General features: G+C 45.8%; 2 protein-coding genes across 2 annotated transcripts in view; one reads left to right on the top strand and one right to left on the bottom strand.

Moving 5' to 3' along the window:
* HORMAD1 (HORMA domain containing 1) overlaps positions 1-13,106 on the bottom strand; it is a 16,278-nt gene extending 3,172 nt beyond the window's left edge. The window contains exons 1-13 of the mRNA XM_035903948.1: positions 13,067-13,106; positions 12,293-12,347; positions 11,782-11,940; positions 10,458-10,621; positions 9,861-9,897; positions 9,439-9,459; positions 9,312-9,338; positions 8,591-8,658; positions 6,535-6,686; positions 5,669-5,925; positions 4,570-4,633; positions 995-1,071; positions 188-271 (exon numbers count right to left, since the gene is read on the bottom strand). Coding sequence (XP_035759841.1) covers positions 188-271; positions 995-1,071; positions 4,570-4,633; positions 5,669-5,925; positions 6,535-6,686; positions 8,591-8,658; positions 9,312-9,338; positions 9,439-9,459; positions 9,861-9,897; positions 10,458-10,621; positions 11,782-11,940; positions 12,293-12,347; positions 13,067-13,104 — 1,203 coding nt within the window. The 5' untranslated portion in view covers positions 13,105-13,106. The remainder of the gene's footprint in view (positions 1-187; positions 272-994; positions 1,072-4,569; positions 4,634-5,668; positions 5,926-6,534; positions 6,687-8,590; positions 8,659-9,311; positions 9,339-9,438; positions 9,460-9,860; positions 9,898-10,457; positions 10,622-11,781; positions 11,941-12,292; positions 12,348-13,066) is intronic.
* A 549-nt stretch (positions 13,107-13,655) lies between these two features.
* Positions 13,656-16,578, top strand: part of EFCAB12 (EF-hand calcium binding domain 12) — a 16,308-nt gene continuing 13,385 nt past the window's right edge. The window contains exon 1 of the mRNA XM_035903947.1: positions 13,656-13,817. Within this exon, the coding sequence (XP_035759840.1) occupies positions 13,656-13,817 (162 nt within the window). The remainder of the gene's footprint in view (positions 13,818-16,578) is intronic.

The following is a 16,578-nucleotide window of genomic DNA, read 5'->3' as shown; positions in this document are numbered from 1 at the left end:
TGGGCACCCTGCTGGCTCATGTTCAGCTGCCTCTCAACCAACACCCCTTTTCCGCCGGGCAGCTTTCCAGCCCCTCTTCCCCATGCCTGGAGCGCTGCGTGGGGTTGTTGTGACAAGAACAGAACTAGAACTAGAGAAAGAACAAGAACAAGAAAGAACAGAACTAGAGAAAAAAACCAATACTAACAGTGCTGGTTTGAAATATCTTTCCACTTCTCGTCCTGCTCTCTGACATGTTAAGCTCAGATGTCTTACTTGCCAAATGATCAACCTAAAATCAGAAAATAGACATTGCCTTACAACAGGAATAAGAAATGAAGAGGCTGCAGCAGGGTTCAGTGCTGTAGCGTACAAAGAGCTCTGGCTCTGCTCACCACAGTGCTTGAGCGGAAGTTTAAACACAGGAGAATACACGCTGAAGCCGACAGTGCTATTGATGTGTTGAAGAGCCCTGGCAGATCAAAGCTGTGGTTATTTTTGTACAGTAAGTCACTCACAGTTACCTAGGGCTATTCCGGCCTCGGAAATCCTACAGACCATGCTTGATGCAGTCCTCCACGTTGGAGTTCCGCCGTTTTGCTGTATGCAAGGAGTACAGCCTGAGTAACAAACCTGCATTTTAAGTTTTAATCAAGCTTTAATCAAGTTTTGGTCTGTCAGAATTAGCAGAGAAATTTCTACTAGGCAGAGTGTTTAGTTACGGCGGTTTATAAACACGGGAATGCCATTCCCTTTTATCTTCATGCCAGACCATCTGCGTAGTTTGAAAACAGTATCACAGACAAACAGCCCCTTGTTATTGTTCTTGATTGCTTTAGAGTATTAATCGGTTTTGTAAAACGCTGTAGCGTAAAATGTAAATGCATTTTATTGCTGAAAATACTGGCTGTGGTAAATAAACCTTTAGCAGGTCACCTATAATCACGCAAATTAGGGAAGGAGCTCCACAAAAGCTCTGGTAAAAGTTTAAGCTGACAGAGTGCAGTTTTCATACCTGAGGATTAGAACCACACAGATTCTGGTCCCCTCCAGCCTTCGTGACTTCATCCTCTTCACGAGTTAAATTTGGTTCTACAAAAAAAAGAGTTGTTCAATGATAAAGCAGACTGCTGCAATGCGCTGGCAGCCCCTTAGCGCGGATCTTTTGCCACAAGGGACACCTGCATGTGTAAATGCAGCAAAGAGGCGCTTCAGAAGGGCTCCCATTCCCTATGTGCAAGCACGCCCTTAGCCCCACTGCGCTCTCTTGCATCTTTAATTCAGCCACTGCCTATCACAGGCACTTAGGAGGTGCTTGTCCTTAGCACAGATTTCCACACAGGATCTTAGGAAGAGCAGGCTTGATCCCCAAACCCTTCACACGCTGTTCTGCTAAAGGCTCCTCTACACTGGGATTTGCTTCCCAGTAAAAAGCCTCACGAGGCCGTTTTGCACTGCAGAACGGGCAAACAGCGCTGCGGGGCCGCAGCTCCTGCGTATCCTCAACCTGCTGCCAGCAGACGGCTCCCGTTTTGGAACCCAACCACACAACACCCAGCAATTTTGGCTGCAGTTCCCGTAGCTACAGTTCCCCTAGTCGCTGCCTGCAGCTGCATGAACAGGCCACGAAGAATGAACAGTCAGTTCTGGAGATTTTTTGTTGTTTCCAACCCATGCTGGGTTTTTTTTAGGATACAGATATGAACTAGTTAAAGATGACTGTGCTTCAGCTGTGGAAATAACTGAAGAATTTCAGGGTGACAAATGCATTTTCCTATCTCTTGCAGTTCCTGTAAATAAAACGTTACACCAACTCCACAAGACAAGCAATTGGCTGCATTTTCGCATGGTTTTAGAGCGCCTACGAATTTCTAAAAGCACCAGATACAGCTTTACAGGGTTATTCCAGTTCTGCAGCCTACTAGCCTTGTCAAGATAAAAACACTGATCTTCACCTGCTCTTTCCTACACATTTCCATGATAATTTTTGAACAGCATGGAAATGTTAGCTGATTTTGCAAAGTTGCACATTTTATTTCTGGAAAAAACCCAACCAAACCAAACCCCAACATTAATGCCACCATTTATATGCACAGTGTTGAGGACATGACACTCCAACCCATTTAAAAACCCCCAAACTCCAGGCTCAACTTGCTTTGTCCAAGTGCCCCCGCAAGCACTCGGACACCACAGTCGCCCCAAGCAGCTCCTGGTCTTGTTTGGGCTGGGAGGACCAAAAGCCTCAGCACGGACACAGTTGCCGCTTTTGGAGTTACGTGGAAAGCAAGGAGTCTGGAAGTTTTTATGGAAAATTGGCATTTCTGAAGTCTGCAGAACCGGAGTTTTATTTCAAAGCAGATGCAACTTTAGGGAAATGCATTAAGAAGAGTGAACAGAGCAAGCAGCAGCACTAATGGGCACGTCTTCTATGAGTGCCATATATTATCTCCACAGAAGCCTCTACCTCTGTGACAGGGAAAAAAAAAAAGCATTTTACATAGATTTCTCATCCAAATAAAGGTCCCCTGCCCCAATTTTGGTCATAAAGCTTGGGGGTTTTTACTTCAGTCTTGACAACTGTGTTCCTTTAGCTATCCTATTTTACATGAGCATATCAGAGCATATCAGAGCATTTCTGAGCATATGCATCTCCATCTCTACTAGATCTTATTTCTTCTGTTGCTCTTCGCTATGTTTGAACGCTTTATGTACAGCAAACAGATACTGGTGGTGTCTGGATGCTTCCTACACAGCCTCTCCAAGATAAGCATTCTTCAGTTTGTTTGGCAGCAAAGTTCAGTCTTTGAGCCCCGGGGCTATCTTGGGAAATCTGAAGATAAATCATCTTCTACTTTTCCTCCTAGTTTCTCTAAAATCTTAAAGGGAAGCTTTTGCTCACATTGATCCCTGAGGACAGAGTTTGCTGTCTCATGTTTTAACTGGAGACAGTCTGGGTCCACATCCTGGAGCACTGATTTAAAAAAACCAAACAAACAAAAACCCCAAAACCAAGCCAGGGAGTGCTTGCAGGGGAGTTCCTGGTAGCAGCTGTGGTCAGGCTGGCGTAGCCAGGACAGTTCTTTTATTGGCATGTCGGCATTCAGAGCTTAGAGGGGAGGACATTGACAGAATTGTAAGCAAACAGCACAGAAACTTCCTATTTACAAAGGGTAAGAAAAATGCAGCAAGACAGGTGCTGCTGTTTTGCATCAGAAAGGGTGAGCAGCTCCTTCCTGATGTCCCAAATAGCGCGAAGGACATCATCGTTTATTTGGTAACAAGGAGGTGAGCAGCTCCTTCCTGATGTCCCAAATAGCGGTCCAAAAGGACATCATGTTTATTTGGTAACAAGGGACAAGGCAGCTTTGCCTCACAGCATGAAGAGCCCTCAGAGTGTTTCCAAAACATTTCATTTGTATTCTCTGCAGAATTCTCAGTTCAATTGCTTATTGAAGTTGTTACATGAAACTTTTTTTTTTAAATAAACCAGAAGTCAATATTTTTGGCGCCTTCTTGCAAAGTACAGCCCTATAGGCATCCACCTGGAATTTTGCATAGTTGCACATTCACAGATTATACGGTGTTAGGATTTTACTCGAGGAAACTCATGCTAGCAAAAACGCTTTGCTAGAACCTATTAAAAGCAAAGTTAAAAAAGTTCACTTGCAGTAAGCAAAATGTTCCATGTACACAGTGAGAGAAAAAGGCACGCAGGTCCGGAGTAAGCTGTGAAAGCAGGCAGCTAGAAGAGGCACTAAAATAGCCAGCAGCACAGACATCACCGTACAATCATTCATAAAACAAAGATACTGAGATGAAGTTACTGATTGTATCAGGAGGAGCAAACCACAGTAATGAACAACTTCCTTCGTAGAGAACACGCATCATACAGACAGGTATTTTCACATGACTATCATTCACTCTACCACATTAAAAACTCTTCTGCGCACCCAAGCCCTGATGGTCTCGATTTCCCCACAACCACCCAGGTTGAAGTGCATACGGACTGTGGAATCAGATCGTGGTCCTACTGTAGTCAGAGCTGAAGGAAGAAAGGTGGCTAAAAGTGGTTCTTTTTCTAATTTCTGCTGAACTTGCTTAGTGGCTGAAGCTGTTAGGATGCAGTCCAGGCAGCTGTGATTTAAACAAAACCAGACCTGGACCATTTTTTTTTGCACAGAGAATTTTGCTTCCCAAGTCTACCATAATGAACTCCAGAGCTCAATACCTCTACAAGTTTTACACTGAAATTAAATATATTGGTAAAAACATAAGAATTACAGCAATAACAGAAAAATCAAACAACAAAATTTATTTCTAAACATATAACCCATTACATTTAGCTGATCTGATAAAATGGGATGGAAGATTAGAATTTTAGAACAGAAACATGAAAAAGTGCATGTACTAACCAAGTGCTTTACAGAGCAAAGCCGTGACAGAAAATAAAGGCATAGCGATGTATGTGAAGGAAACAGAATGTAGATTTGAATATAGTGGTCTATGTCAGAAAATTGAGTTTTCATTCTAGTAACATCAGGGAAAAGAGGCAGAAAGTGAGGAGACTTGGAAAATATATATAAATGTTACCTTGAGCTTCTGAAATGTTTGTATTATCCCTATATTCCACTTTATTATCCAGGACAGGATCTTCCTAGATTAAGAAAAAGCTCTATCACTTACTGCAGACAAGTAAGGAGGAGGGTTTGTGCTCAGATGCTTAGGGCCAGGGCTTATTAGATGGATTCTCTATTGAAATAATTGACTCTGCCCCGGAACGTACAGGCTAGCTCAGCGTTAATTATTAACGCAAGCACACATGCAACTGCCAACATCTGACCAAAATACTAAAATTGTAACAATAGATATTGAAAGAATCCTTCAGTGCATCAACTACCGCCTTCCCATTGCCTGCGAAACAGCAATCGGCAGGAAGCCTTCAAGCCCCACCTCCTTCGCACCGGCAGCCAGTGTCGCTCAGTGCACATATTTGCACATTCGAACACAACTGAAGGTATTTGCTGCCTGCCTCAACTTACCCCAGAACTAGACGCCTCCAAGTGCCAAAGCCTGCACAAGCGCAGTCCCGAGAGCAGTCTCAGGCGCTCAGCACCAGCAGCAGGATGCACAAGTCCGTGATGCACTCGTGCCTTCAGCACCTTTTGCTTTGTGCTTTCTTCTAGGCAGATTTCCCCGGGGGGAAAATCCCAATACAGAATCAAGCTTGCTTTAACTTTCGCTGTGGCTTCACCAGCTCTATGTGTACTGCTGTACCAAATTTATTGCCCAGCAGCGCTGTCTGGCTGCAGCAGCTCGCCTGGGACAGGAACGGGACAGCTCTGGGGAGGCTTCACCCGCATCCTGCCACTGGGCCTGAACAAACGGCACCCGCACTGCGGAGCTGCCCCTCTGCTCCCCTCCAGCCTCGCAGAGGTGACTACGCTGCTGCTGACACGCATTATTAGGCTGACGCACTTGTTCAACGCTTGCTTTAACAATGAGAGGTTGCTAACTGGAGCAGTAAAATCAAAGCAAAAATGTATTGAAGACATAGTGTCTTGCTTAAATACATGTGAAAACAGAGGGTTTTTTCATTAATGTTATAGTAAGACATACAGTAAAACAATTAATGGCCCTTTTCTAGACTATAGATCACCAAAAAAATTCAACAAAACATTTGCCCTCTTACATTCATGTCCTGGCTCTCCTCTTCTGGATCATCTCTGTCCACTCTGAGCACCTGCAGGGGCACATTAGTCTCTCCGTGCTTTAGGATGCTTTTATCAACATTTTCCATTCGTTGTTTTTCAGTTGTAACTTTAACTTTCAGCATATGAAAAGGCGTTGGCACTTCACCCACATTAAGAGACAGAGGCTCCCCCTCAAATATCATCCCCTCACATTCGCCCTCCTTAAAACCAGGGGGCTGGTAGTCAGATGGTGTAACTGCAGAAAAGAATTAATGGTGTCAGAATGAAACACGTTCTGGTAAAACTAATGTTCACTTGTGCAGCTAAAAGACTCCTTTTCCCTTTAAATACAAAGAGCTACTAAAAAAAAAAAATTGTGTGTGGGGGGAGGAGAAAAATCAATACTCAGCTTGGGCTAAATGAAGTTCTTTTCCCCCTACGCAACAGGCAAAACCAATTTAAGCTTTTTGAAACAGTTTATATATGCAAAGAGATGAGCTAGAAGCTCTGATTCTTCATCACAAAGCAAGAATACATTCTGAAGGCAGAGCTAGCGTCAGCCATTTACAGTCATCCAACCTAGAACTAGTCTGGCAAACATGTTACATCCTAGCATACTCGGGAAAACTCCACTGGTTTTTAAAACACTCTGAAATCCTTGCTCCAATGAAGTCAGTGACAAGATTGTGTTCCTACAGTGAGATCAAATCCCCTCCTAGATTCTAGAAATTGTCATGAGAAACAGGCAAAGCAACATCATTTAACAAGTCCCAGCAACCGTAAAGATTACATATTAAAATATTCCTTTGAATTGTTTCCCAATGTCTGAACACAGTGGATAAGCAAGGAAATACAGAAATACTACCTTCATCGTAATAAAACAGCTTCATAGTCAGGCAAACATCATTTGGTAATGGACTCAGGTTTTGCATCAGAACATAAATCTTGCGAATGAGGAGGATACTTGCTTTCTTGGTGTCTGCACAGGTAATTGTGGAATCATTCCTTTTGTCCTTACTGAAAATGGACAAAGCATTCAGATTTTTTTTATACAGTGAGCTGTTTCTGGTATTAAGATACACAACTGCTTAAGAGACTATGAATGTCAGAAGCATTTAGTGCCCAACGTCTGAGATTACGAGCACTGCAATTCCCAATACCCTCGAAGCGACCTGCGCACTCTCTGCCCCTTGGAAGATCAAATAGCTGCGACCAGCTACTGTGCCTTACATTACACAGTGCTTAAAAAATATCCAATCTGAAAGAAAGAAAGAAGTAGCTACTGTTGAAAGCCCCAGTTCTGCAAAGTCTCACACACTTGCTTTCCCTTAAACAAACCCAGTAACGCTGCTGACTTTGACAAGACCGGTTCCTGATTAGAAAATGCGTGCCTAAGTGACTCTTGGCATCCAGCTCCGACATTTCCATGCTCCTGTTCTACCAGCAGCTGACCCAAAGCCTACCTTGCTGCCACTAAAAATGCTTTCCCTCTGCTCCCCAGCTCCTCACAGCCACGCAGCTTAGAGAGGCTCCTGGGGACCTGAACAGCAAGGCAAGCAACCGTGAGTTATCCCACTGCGTAACCCTCCCTTTGGAAGGACGCCCTTAACTGCAGTGGAGTCAGAGGTCTCATCCCTCTGCAGACGGTCATCTCCTCCCCTGCAGGGTGACGGAGAAGCAGGCCCATGCCTTATATTTTCAAATAAGCCTGGTGTGAATTCATGCTAACACACTAAAGCAACCTGGTGTGGCTGAGAGCGCTGCATCCCCTTCCAGCAGATTTTTTTACCTGACTTACACCCTCTTGCAGAGGTAACTAACTAAACTCAGCCCAAAGGACCTCAAGTCTGCAGCACTACAGCTTTTTTTTTTTTTTTTTTTTTAATTTAAAAAGCATTTTTTGCAGGGGGAACCCGCTCAAGTCTGCAGCACTACAGCTTTTTTTTTTTTTTTTTTTTAATTTAAAAAGCATTTTATGCAGGAGGAAACCCGGGAGGACTATGAACTTGCTACTTGCCTTAAACCAAGCCATTTCCTTGCAGCTGTGACTGACCAGTCAACCCCTACAATGGAAGAAGGCTCAGTGGAGACAGGCATGAGTGCTGTGCCCGTGAAGCTCAGGAAACAGCAAAGGGTGGCACTGACCAGAGCTGTTGCAAAGAAAGCTTTATCTCACCACACAGGGGACCAGAGTGCTGCCTTCGTTTCAGGCAAGTAGCTATGTCAGCTGAGTGGTGTAAATGTTTCCCCCGGAGTCCATTAAAGGTGTGTGATGTCTCCTTGAGTTGGTCAGACCAGTACAGGGGGGTGAATACACAGCTCAGCCCAAAGAACATAAAAACTAAACAGCTGACAAAAGAATTCCCAAGAGAGCAATAGGCTGGAGCTGGCTTGAACCCACTCATTCCTTCCCCGTGACCGGGGATGCCCAGCATCGTGACGGTGAGCGTTACTATAGAGACCGGCAATGGGAATCACACTGGTAGTGGGACTGAACCGTGTATTGCAATAGCTATGCTTCGCTAAGCGGAGCTTACATTTGTACTGCATTTTCAGTGTATTTTGGATCATCTCTGCTAAATGAGAAATCCCATGCAAGATGAGGCATCTTCAGGTAAGTAAAGCTGATATTAAACATTTCACCCTCCACACATGGAAGATCTTCAAAAACCTGCTCAGAGAGTGTTGGACTCTGACGCAAAGAATCATCTTTTGAATGGATATTTAAAAATGTGACTACAACCTGACAACATGATTCACTGTATCTTAAGTCTAAGCTAATAGTACACGTTAATAAAATTAGCTTTAAGATCCACAATTTGAAAAGAAAACAGCAAACAGATAAAATCCAAAGTTTTTACGTTCTGCTGTATGCAACGGACTGTAAAGCCACAGAGCAGAATAAATCACAGTGACAGTACCTGCTGAAATCCAGGAGTGGCCCGTTGTGGGTGTACTTGAATTTGAAGTGGTAGCATTCTGTAATCGTCTGCAAACAAACCCAGTAATTATTAGATTATCAGCTGTCAAGCAAACTACTGCTGCTTCTGTCTAGTAATCTATTAACCTCGCATTTAAAGAAAATAACGATAGCCCAACTCCTGTCTGGTGCACTTGTACCACTGAATACAGCTTTCTAATGCTGTAGCAGTTAATGGTATTAATGTATGTAACTGTCATCAAATAGAAATCAAGACCCACATTATTTTCCAGGAATCAACTCGGTAAAATATTTTGAAACATCACCTGAAACTTTTAGAATGAAATATGCATTCCAAGTTTAATCACTATGAAAATGTTTCAGACACGTAACAGAGACATGGCGACATCCAGTGGTTAGTTAAAACATACTGTGTTTCCCCAAAGAAGGCCCATAAATTTGTTATGCAGTTAGGACGATGCATCTTTACGGGCATTTTAACCCCACAACGACACGCTGGGTTTCTTGTGCTGGCCTGAGAATAACCTGACACTAGATATCCAAAGGCAATTCACTGTGTGGCAATTCTGATCAGCTCCAGTGATTCTCATGTTTGGTATTTTGTCTCTTTTTTTTAACGTGCATTAATGGCAATGTTAAGTACTACTTCACTACAGCCACACTACCACTAATCATCCAGTAAAATATTCCAGCAGATTTACCTGAGGATCTTCTGGATGGGTATAGACCTGCATTTTTCAAGTAAAGAGAGGAAACGGAGTAAGGACTGTACACATTTCTAAGCATCTACATTAAAACCCACGTAGCTTACTTTTCAAAGATACTTACTGCTAGGACAATCATTCTCAGCTGTCAGAAACATAATGAAAGAAAAAGAACATTAAATGTATTCCACAGCCTGCCCCTGCTTACCAAGCTGTTCTGTTTCGCTAGCTCTGAAACCCAATATAGACAGCTATGGGCCTGTTTGAAGAGAAGCCTCTTCATACGCTTAACTCCTGATCTGTTTAAGAAATTACTCAACTGGCAGAAGAAAATTCCTCAGTATCCCTGCCTTTAAGTGTTTCTCTTTACAAAGAATATTATCCTGCAATGTCCGTGCATCCCACCTCGTAGCTAGCTGCTTTAACATATTAAAGCACAGCTACTCCCTAACCAGAAAGTCCTGTAACTACGCTGGCAGCTAACGGACTTATAGAAATGGGTGTTTAAACATATTGAAAACAGCTAAATGATACTGGAAGACTTACATATTTCTTCTGCAAGGCATCATAGCATCCTAACATCCTGCAAAAATCAAATAATATTGTCCATCTACTACTTATTTCCATTTGCTTTGCTTCTGACTAAAATAAAATACTCCCAGAAAAAAGGCATTTGTATTTAGCCTTCTTAATATTAGATCAGAGCAATAAAGAATACTTTTTCCATTATTCTGGCTTCTTATTAGTAGCGATACAAGCACTGTCTGTCTTTGTAACACCCCAAATCATCCACACCTCTCTGCGGAATAAGTAAAAATACAATCTGTAAGTAAATAATTTGTAAGTAAAACCATCATGCAATTGTACAGCTACCATTTTCAAACACCTTCTAACACTTATGCATTAATCTGTTTATAATTATCCGTAGTTCAGCTGAGCACCGACACCTCTGAAGCACAAAGGAGTTAATGTTATTGCCTTTATTCAGATGCTGCAGTTTGCTCTTTATATGACATGCAAACAATGGTCAAATAGTGATGAAAACTTACCCTAATTTTTTTCTAACATTTCTTTTGAATACAGTCAGCAAGCAAAAACTGGTTCTGGTGCGTACATGATGCTGAGTTAAGAAAAGCCACTCACCTGAACACGCCAAGCAGGTAGCACACCCCCTTCACACAAAAACCAGGGAGCTTTGCCTTGCCAGCTTCCACAGGCTGCCACACCACCGCCCTCGCTAAGGCTTGGTGTGTGAGGGTAAGGTGAGACGCGCTCCGCGCCACTTGAGTTTCCCCTACCACCGAAGATCAATTAAGAAATTCCAGGGTACAGTAACGAAGCCTCTTTTCCCCCTCCTAGTGACAGCACACAGACAGAGAGCGGATGGCTAGTTACACCTTTAACCTCAGAACTCAGACCTACATCTCTGAACACCTCACCCCTGACAGCAGCTGCAAACCCCCTCTGCTGAATGCAGCACCATTTGCGATGCCCTACCTGGCACTACAGCTGGTGAAACTGTGAAAAGAACAAAGACGGCCTTTACAGAGGCAACAAAAAGCAAGGAGAGTCTTGCACTTACTGCAAACAGAAGGAAAACAAAAATAATCCCCTCTAGTCCCGAGTGACATAGTTACACTCACCTGTGTCAATGTACAAGTGGACAGACTACGGCTTGCAGATACAATTCTGCCTTTGAATATAAAGGCCAACGGTACCACTTGCTGTTACAAGTCCGAGCGCAAGACCTTTACATACAGGACGCAAAACGGTAACACTGCATCTCCTATTCAGCTAGAGAAGAACTACTGGATAAATTTTTGCCTTTACGTGCACCTTGAGCACACATATACGCTCATGGAAACTAAATGTAAAGTATAATCACTCTGTTAAACAAAGATCCGTGCTCTGTTAAGCACCGAGTTGTCAGCCTTTCTGGAAACACAACTGTACAAGTCCATTACACCTTTACCAACACACACGCAATTTCATTTTCCATTAAAAACCAAACCTGTCAACATAGTAAATAGCAGGCACTAGAAGCACTGCCCTGGTACCCGCTCACTCACAGCAATGGAAATTTTTTCTTTGCATTCGCAAACAACCAGAAAGGTATCTTTCAGAATTGACGTGAAAAAAAAAAAAAAAAAAAAAAAAGAATGAATACCTGCATATTTACTTAGGACAAAATGCAACTACATTGCTAAGAATGTGAAGTTCATTGCCTAAAAGTATGTATCCAAGCAGACTCAAATTAACATTACTGGCAAGTGTCAGCACGGTTTTATTTGCTGCGTTAGCATCACCGCTATCTTTAAGGAAATTCAATGACAATTGTATTAGTGAAGTTTCCATTACAGTCACTGAAAGCGGCTACCAGCTTTAATCAAGACAACCAAGTGGCTTTAAAAAACACTCATTAACTTCACAGCAATCCTATGACAATCGATTTTGCTAAGAATCATGAAAACAGCCTGTTACCATCCATGTATCTGGTTCCATAGGCACTTTCAGGAAATATTCCTCTCAGGTATGTAATGCAGGATACTGCTACTGCCAGGAGCCTCTTCACTAGCATCAGGGATTGCTGCTCAGTCGATATTTTGTTAGGAAATACAACTGCACTCTGAAAGTTAGAGAACAACAACAAACCTGTACAGCCTACAATCTGGTCCAATGCCTGCTTAACATTTCAATTTAATTGAGAAGTAGGACTTTCGGCATTTATAAAGCTACGCATATTCTTAACGCTTGAGGTTAGAATGTTTTTAGGATATAGCTGATTTCTACCAAGTGTATGGCCACAAAGTTCAGACTCAACTATTTTGCTACTAAGCACCTTTATTCACGGTTAAAAGGTCTGTGGTTTTCAAGTGAAGAAACATTAAACAGCAGCTGGGTGCACTATTTCAGCTAAAATTCAGCAGTTTTTCCAATTCAAATAATTCACTGTGATGAAATACACAAGCAAACCATACCACAGAATTCCTTTGCTTCTGAGCAGTTGCCATTTCGCAGATACTCTTCTGCCTGTCAAGAACACATCTGCATTAACACACGTATGACCACCAGTCACAAGCACACGCAAGCCCAGACCGCAGCTACTCAGCTTTAACTAGTCAGGACCTGAACCTAGGACACTTCCGACACAATTAACAGGGATCACCTCAAACCAACCCCGCGATTTTAAGGAAACACTGCATTTAATAATCACCAAAACTAGATTCTTGATTTTCACACCAGCACAGACCTCCCCCAAGGCTGCAGTATGCAGTAATTAAAATATTGTGTGCCTATTTATATGAAACATGAGCCTCGGAAAGCAATGCTCTGAAGTGCTAATTGGCACCCAGCCCAACAGATCCTCCACGGACCCTAGGAAGAGGCTCTCCACATTTCTGTCACCTCCAGCCAAAGCCGAGCCACCACCTTTGGAAAACACCCCCAGGCAGGGGTTCTCTTCCTCTGGGATTTACGCAAGTAGTGTAGAGATAGACCCCTTTCAGCTGTTCTTTTTGCTCAGCCACGCTTTGATTAAGCCTTTACCCCTCAGCACCGCGCGCCTGACCCCACAGCCCAAGCCTTCCCCACCACCTCCAGAAGCGAGATGCAGCCACCCTTCAGGCCACAGAAGATGCCTTTCCCAAGCAGCAGGCGGGGCCTGGGCCCTGCAGGGAAGCGAGCCTCGCCCTTAGCTCAGCCCCCACAAACCCGCCCGATCTCAGGGTGGGGCTAAGCGCAGCACTTGGGGGAGAAATGCCGAAATGGAGGCGCCCCTTCCCAGCACCATCGCCCCCAGAAAGGACAACCAAGGTACGAAGGCCACCCGCAGCCTGAGGGGCAAGGCGCGACTCGCAGCCGGGGGGGGTCAAAGGGATTTGATTTTGGGTGGAAATAGCCAATGAACTGAATTGTACGATGTTAATTGCTGTATAATACAGTATGTCATCATTTTCACTATTGCTGTATATCCTACCAATGGTGGAGCAGTAAGAATCGCCCAGCTTAAGAAGAATGAATTTTGAAGAAACTGAGGAAGTGCAGCGGGTGGAACCAGAACTGACTTCAGCCTACAACATCGCAACACCAGACCCCATCTCTCCTGCCATGAAAGGCTGCTAAGACAGATGGAGCCCAAAGCCATGGAGTAAAGAAATCCAACGGACATTTTAGAGGGATGGTCCACAGACTAAGGGAATGCTATCTGTGTGTATAGATCAAAAAATTGGAAGGCCCGCCTGCCCGCGCTTTTCCGGGGCGAGGGGCCTTGTGCAAAGGGAGGGGTGGGGCCCGCCCTCCCGGCACTGCGGGGAACAGCGCCGTGCAAAGCCTGGGCGCGCAATGGTGGCAGGTTCGGCGCGGCGGTTGGCGTTGGATTGGATTGGGTTCGAGCAATGCATCGCCGCTCCCGCAGCGCTTGAGCCCCGCGACACGCGGGAGGACTCACGGCGGCTGTTGCTCGCCAGAGCGTTTATTAAGGCAGCGTGCGAGCCTCGTGCCCGTGTAGCTTCTGCTTAAATGTAAGGAAAAGGGTTCAGTGAGAGTGCAGCCTCACCCGGCAGCTCCTCCGCAAAGGCCTTTTTCCTTCAGAATTGCTTTTACCACCCTGCTGGAAGCAGGCGCAGTGCTCGATCCCAGTTGTGTCGGGCGGGGGCAATGGCAGCTGAAAGTGCGGCTGAGAGCGCCTGCATTTCGGTGTCGTGATCACGGAAACCTACGTCAGTGGGAAGCCCCTGACAGCAGCTGCTTTCCCTCCCCACACTCGTCGGCAGCAGTGGGTGGTCCATGCCCTCCATTCCCAAATCACAAACGGACCCAAACTAAAGAGCAGCTGGCCAGAGTGAGGGCCTACGTGGGATGATGGCATGCTCCGACACTGAGCCTCCAGAGACAACCATGTCCTGCCGTGCGCGTTCCCATCCTGTTCTATGATGGGCTTGCTGCTGTTTTTGGAAACCACCGTACCCTCCTGACCCCAACTCTTGATTCTGCAAGAAGTGCATCTGTTGGCACATCATGTACAAGCATGAGCAGTGAGAATGTGATCGACGGTCTGACTGACGTCAAGCCAGATGTGCTCTTGGAGGATGGCCTCCAATGACACTGTTGATGAAATGCGTTTCCAACCTCTGCCTTTAAACTGCAAGCAGGCAGGTGTGGGCCATCCCAATCCAGATGTCTCATTATTTTTGCTCCACCTGGGGCCAGACCAGCTTCTCCCTTTGTGAAACCTGCCTGGTACAGATTCAAAACCAAACAAAAAAGCCCAGAGAAGCCACATTAGAGCACGCATAGCAGAAAGGAACATCTGATCCTTAACTTGAGAGCTTAAGGGTAAAAATTAAGGGACAGGCTAGCATGGGTGACGCTGTGGTGAGTGTTTACTACAGGCCACCCAACCAGGGTGAGGAAGTAGACGAGGCCTTCTACAGACAGCCAAAAGTAGCCTCGCAGCCACAGGCTCTGGTTCTAATGTGGGACTCCAACTACCCTGATAGCAGCTGGAAGGACCACACAGCAAGGTGCGCACAGTCCAGGAGGTTCCTGCAGAACATCGATGGTAACTTTTTGACGCAGGTGGTGGAGGAGCCAATGAAAAGAGGAGTGCTACTGGCCCTTGTGCTGAGAAATAAAGAAGAAGTGGCTGAGGATGTGAAGGTAAGGGGCAGCCTTGGCTGCAGCGCCCATGAGATGGTGGAGTTCCGTATTCTGCGTGGTGGAAGCAGATCAGTAAGGAGGACGGCAACGTTGGACTTCAGGAGAGCTAACTTTGGCCCCTTCAGGGTCCTACTTGGAAGAATCCCGTGGGTTAAGGCTCTAGAAGGTAGGGGAGTCCAAGAGAGCTGGCTGCTATTTAAGCAGCATGTCCTCCATTGGTGCATCCCCATGAGTAGGAAATCAAGTAAAGGAGGCCTGCGTGGATGACCAAGGAGCTTCTAGCAAAACTCAAAGGGAAGAGAAAGCTCTATGGAATGTGGAAAGAGGGACAGGCCACTTGGGAGGTACTCAGGCATGCCGCCAGAGCGTGCAGGGAAGCAACTAGAAAGGCTAAGGTCCACGTGGCATTAAATCTGGCGAGGGATATCCTCTGCCCTGGTGACGGGGGATGCAGAGAAGGCAGAGTTACTGAATGCCGCCTTTGCTTCAGTCTTCACTGCCAAGGCTGGCCCTCAGGCTTCCCAGTCCTTGGAGGTAAGTGAGCAAGCCTGGAGAAAGGAGGACCTTCCCTCCGCTGAGGTCGATCAGGTCAAGGATCTTTTAAGTAAGCTGGGCACCCACAAATCCATGGGTCCCGATGGGATGCCCCCGCGAGTGCTGAGGGAGCTGGCAGACGTCATTGCTGAGCCACTCTCCACCATCTACGAAAGGTCCTGGAGAACAGGAGAGATGCCCGAGGACTGGAGGATAGCCAATGGCACTCCAGTCTTCAGAAAGGGCAAGAAGGAGGACCCAGGGAACTACAGGCCGGTTAGTCTCCCCTCCGTCCCCGGAAAGGTGGAGGAACAACTCATTCTGGGTGTCCTCTCCAAGCAAGTGGAGGAAAAGATGATGATCAGGAGTACCCAGCATGGATTCAGTAAGGGGAAATCACGCCTGACCAATCCGATAGCCTTCTGCGATGGCATGAGCGGCTGGGTAGATGAGGGGAGAGCAGTGGATGTTGTCCACCTTGACTTCAGCAAGGCTTTTGACACTGTCTCCCGTAACGTCCTTATAGGGCAGCTCAGGAAGTGTGGGCTGGATGAGTGGACAGTGAGGTGGATTGGGAACTGGCTGAATGGCGGGGCTCAGAGGGTTGGGATCAGCAGGGCAGGGTCTGGTTGGAGGCCTGTGGCTGGGGGCTGGCCTGCTGGAAAGCAGCTCTGCCCAGAGGGACCTGGGAGTCCTGGGGGACGAAAAGCTGACCATGAGCCAGCAGGGTGCCCTTGTTGCCAAGAAGGCCAATGCCATCCTGGGGTGCATTAAGAGGAGCGTGGCCCACAGGGTGAGGGAGGTTCTCCTCCCCCTCTGCTCTGCCCTGCTGAGATCCGCCCTGGAGCTCTGGGTCCAGTTCTGGGCTCCCCAGTTCAAGAAAGATGAGGAACTCCTGGAGAGAGTCCAGAGGAGGGCAACAAAACTGATAAGGGGACTGGAACATCTCCCCTGTGAGGAAAGACTAGGGAAGAGTCATGGCTAGACATGAGCCAGCAATGTGCGCTGGCAGCCCAGAAGGCCAACCGTACTCTGGGCTGCATCAGGAGGAGTGTGGCTAGCAGGTCGAGGG

The sequence above is a fragment of the Egretta garzetta genome, unplaced genomic scaffold, assembly GCF_000687185.1.
Source record: "Egretta garzetta isolate BGI_Z169 unplaced genomic scaffold, ASM68718v1 scaffold141, whole genome shotgun sequence".
NCBI lineage: Eukaryota > Metazoa > Chordata > Aves > Pelecaniformes > Ardeidae > Egretta > Egretta garzetta.
Note: the sequence above shows the minus strand (reverse complement) of the source record. Positions and strands in the feature narration are given on the sequence as shown.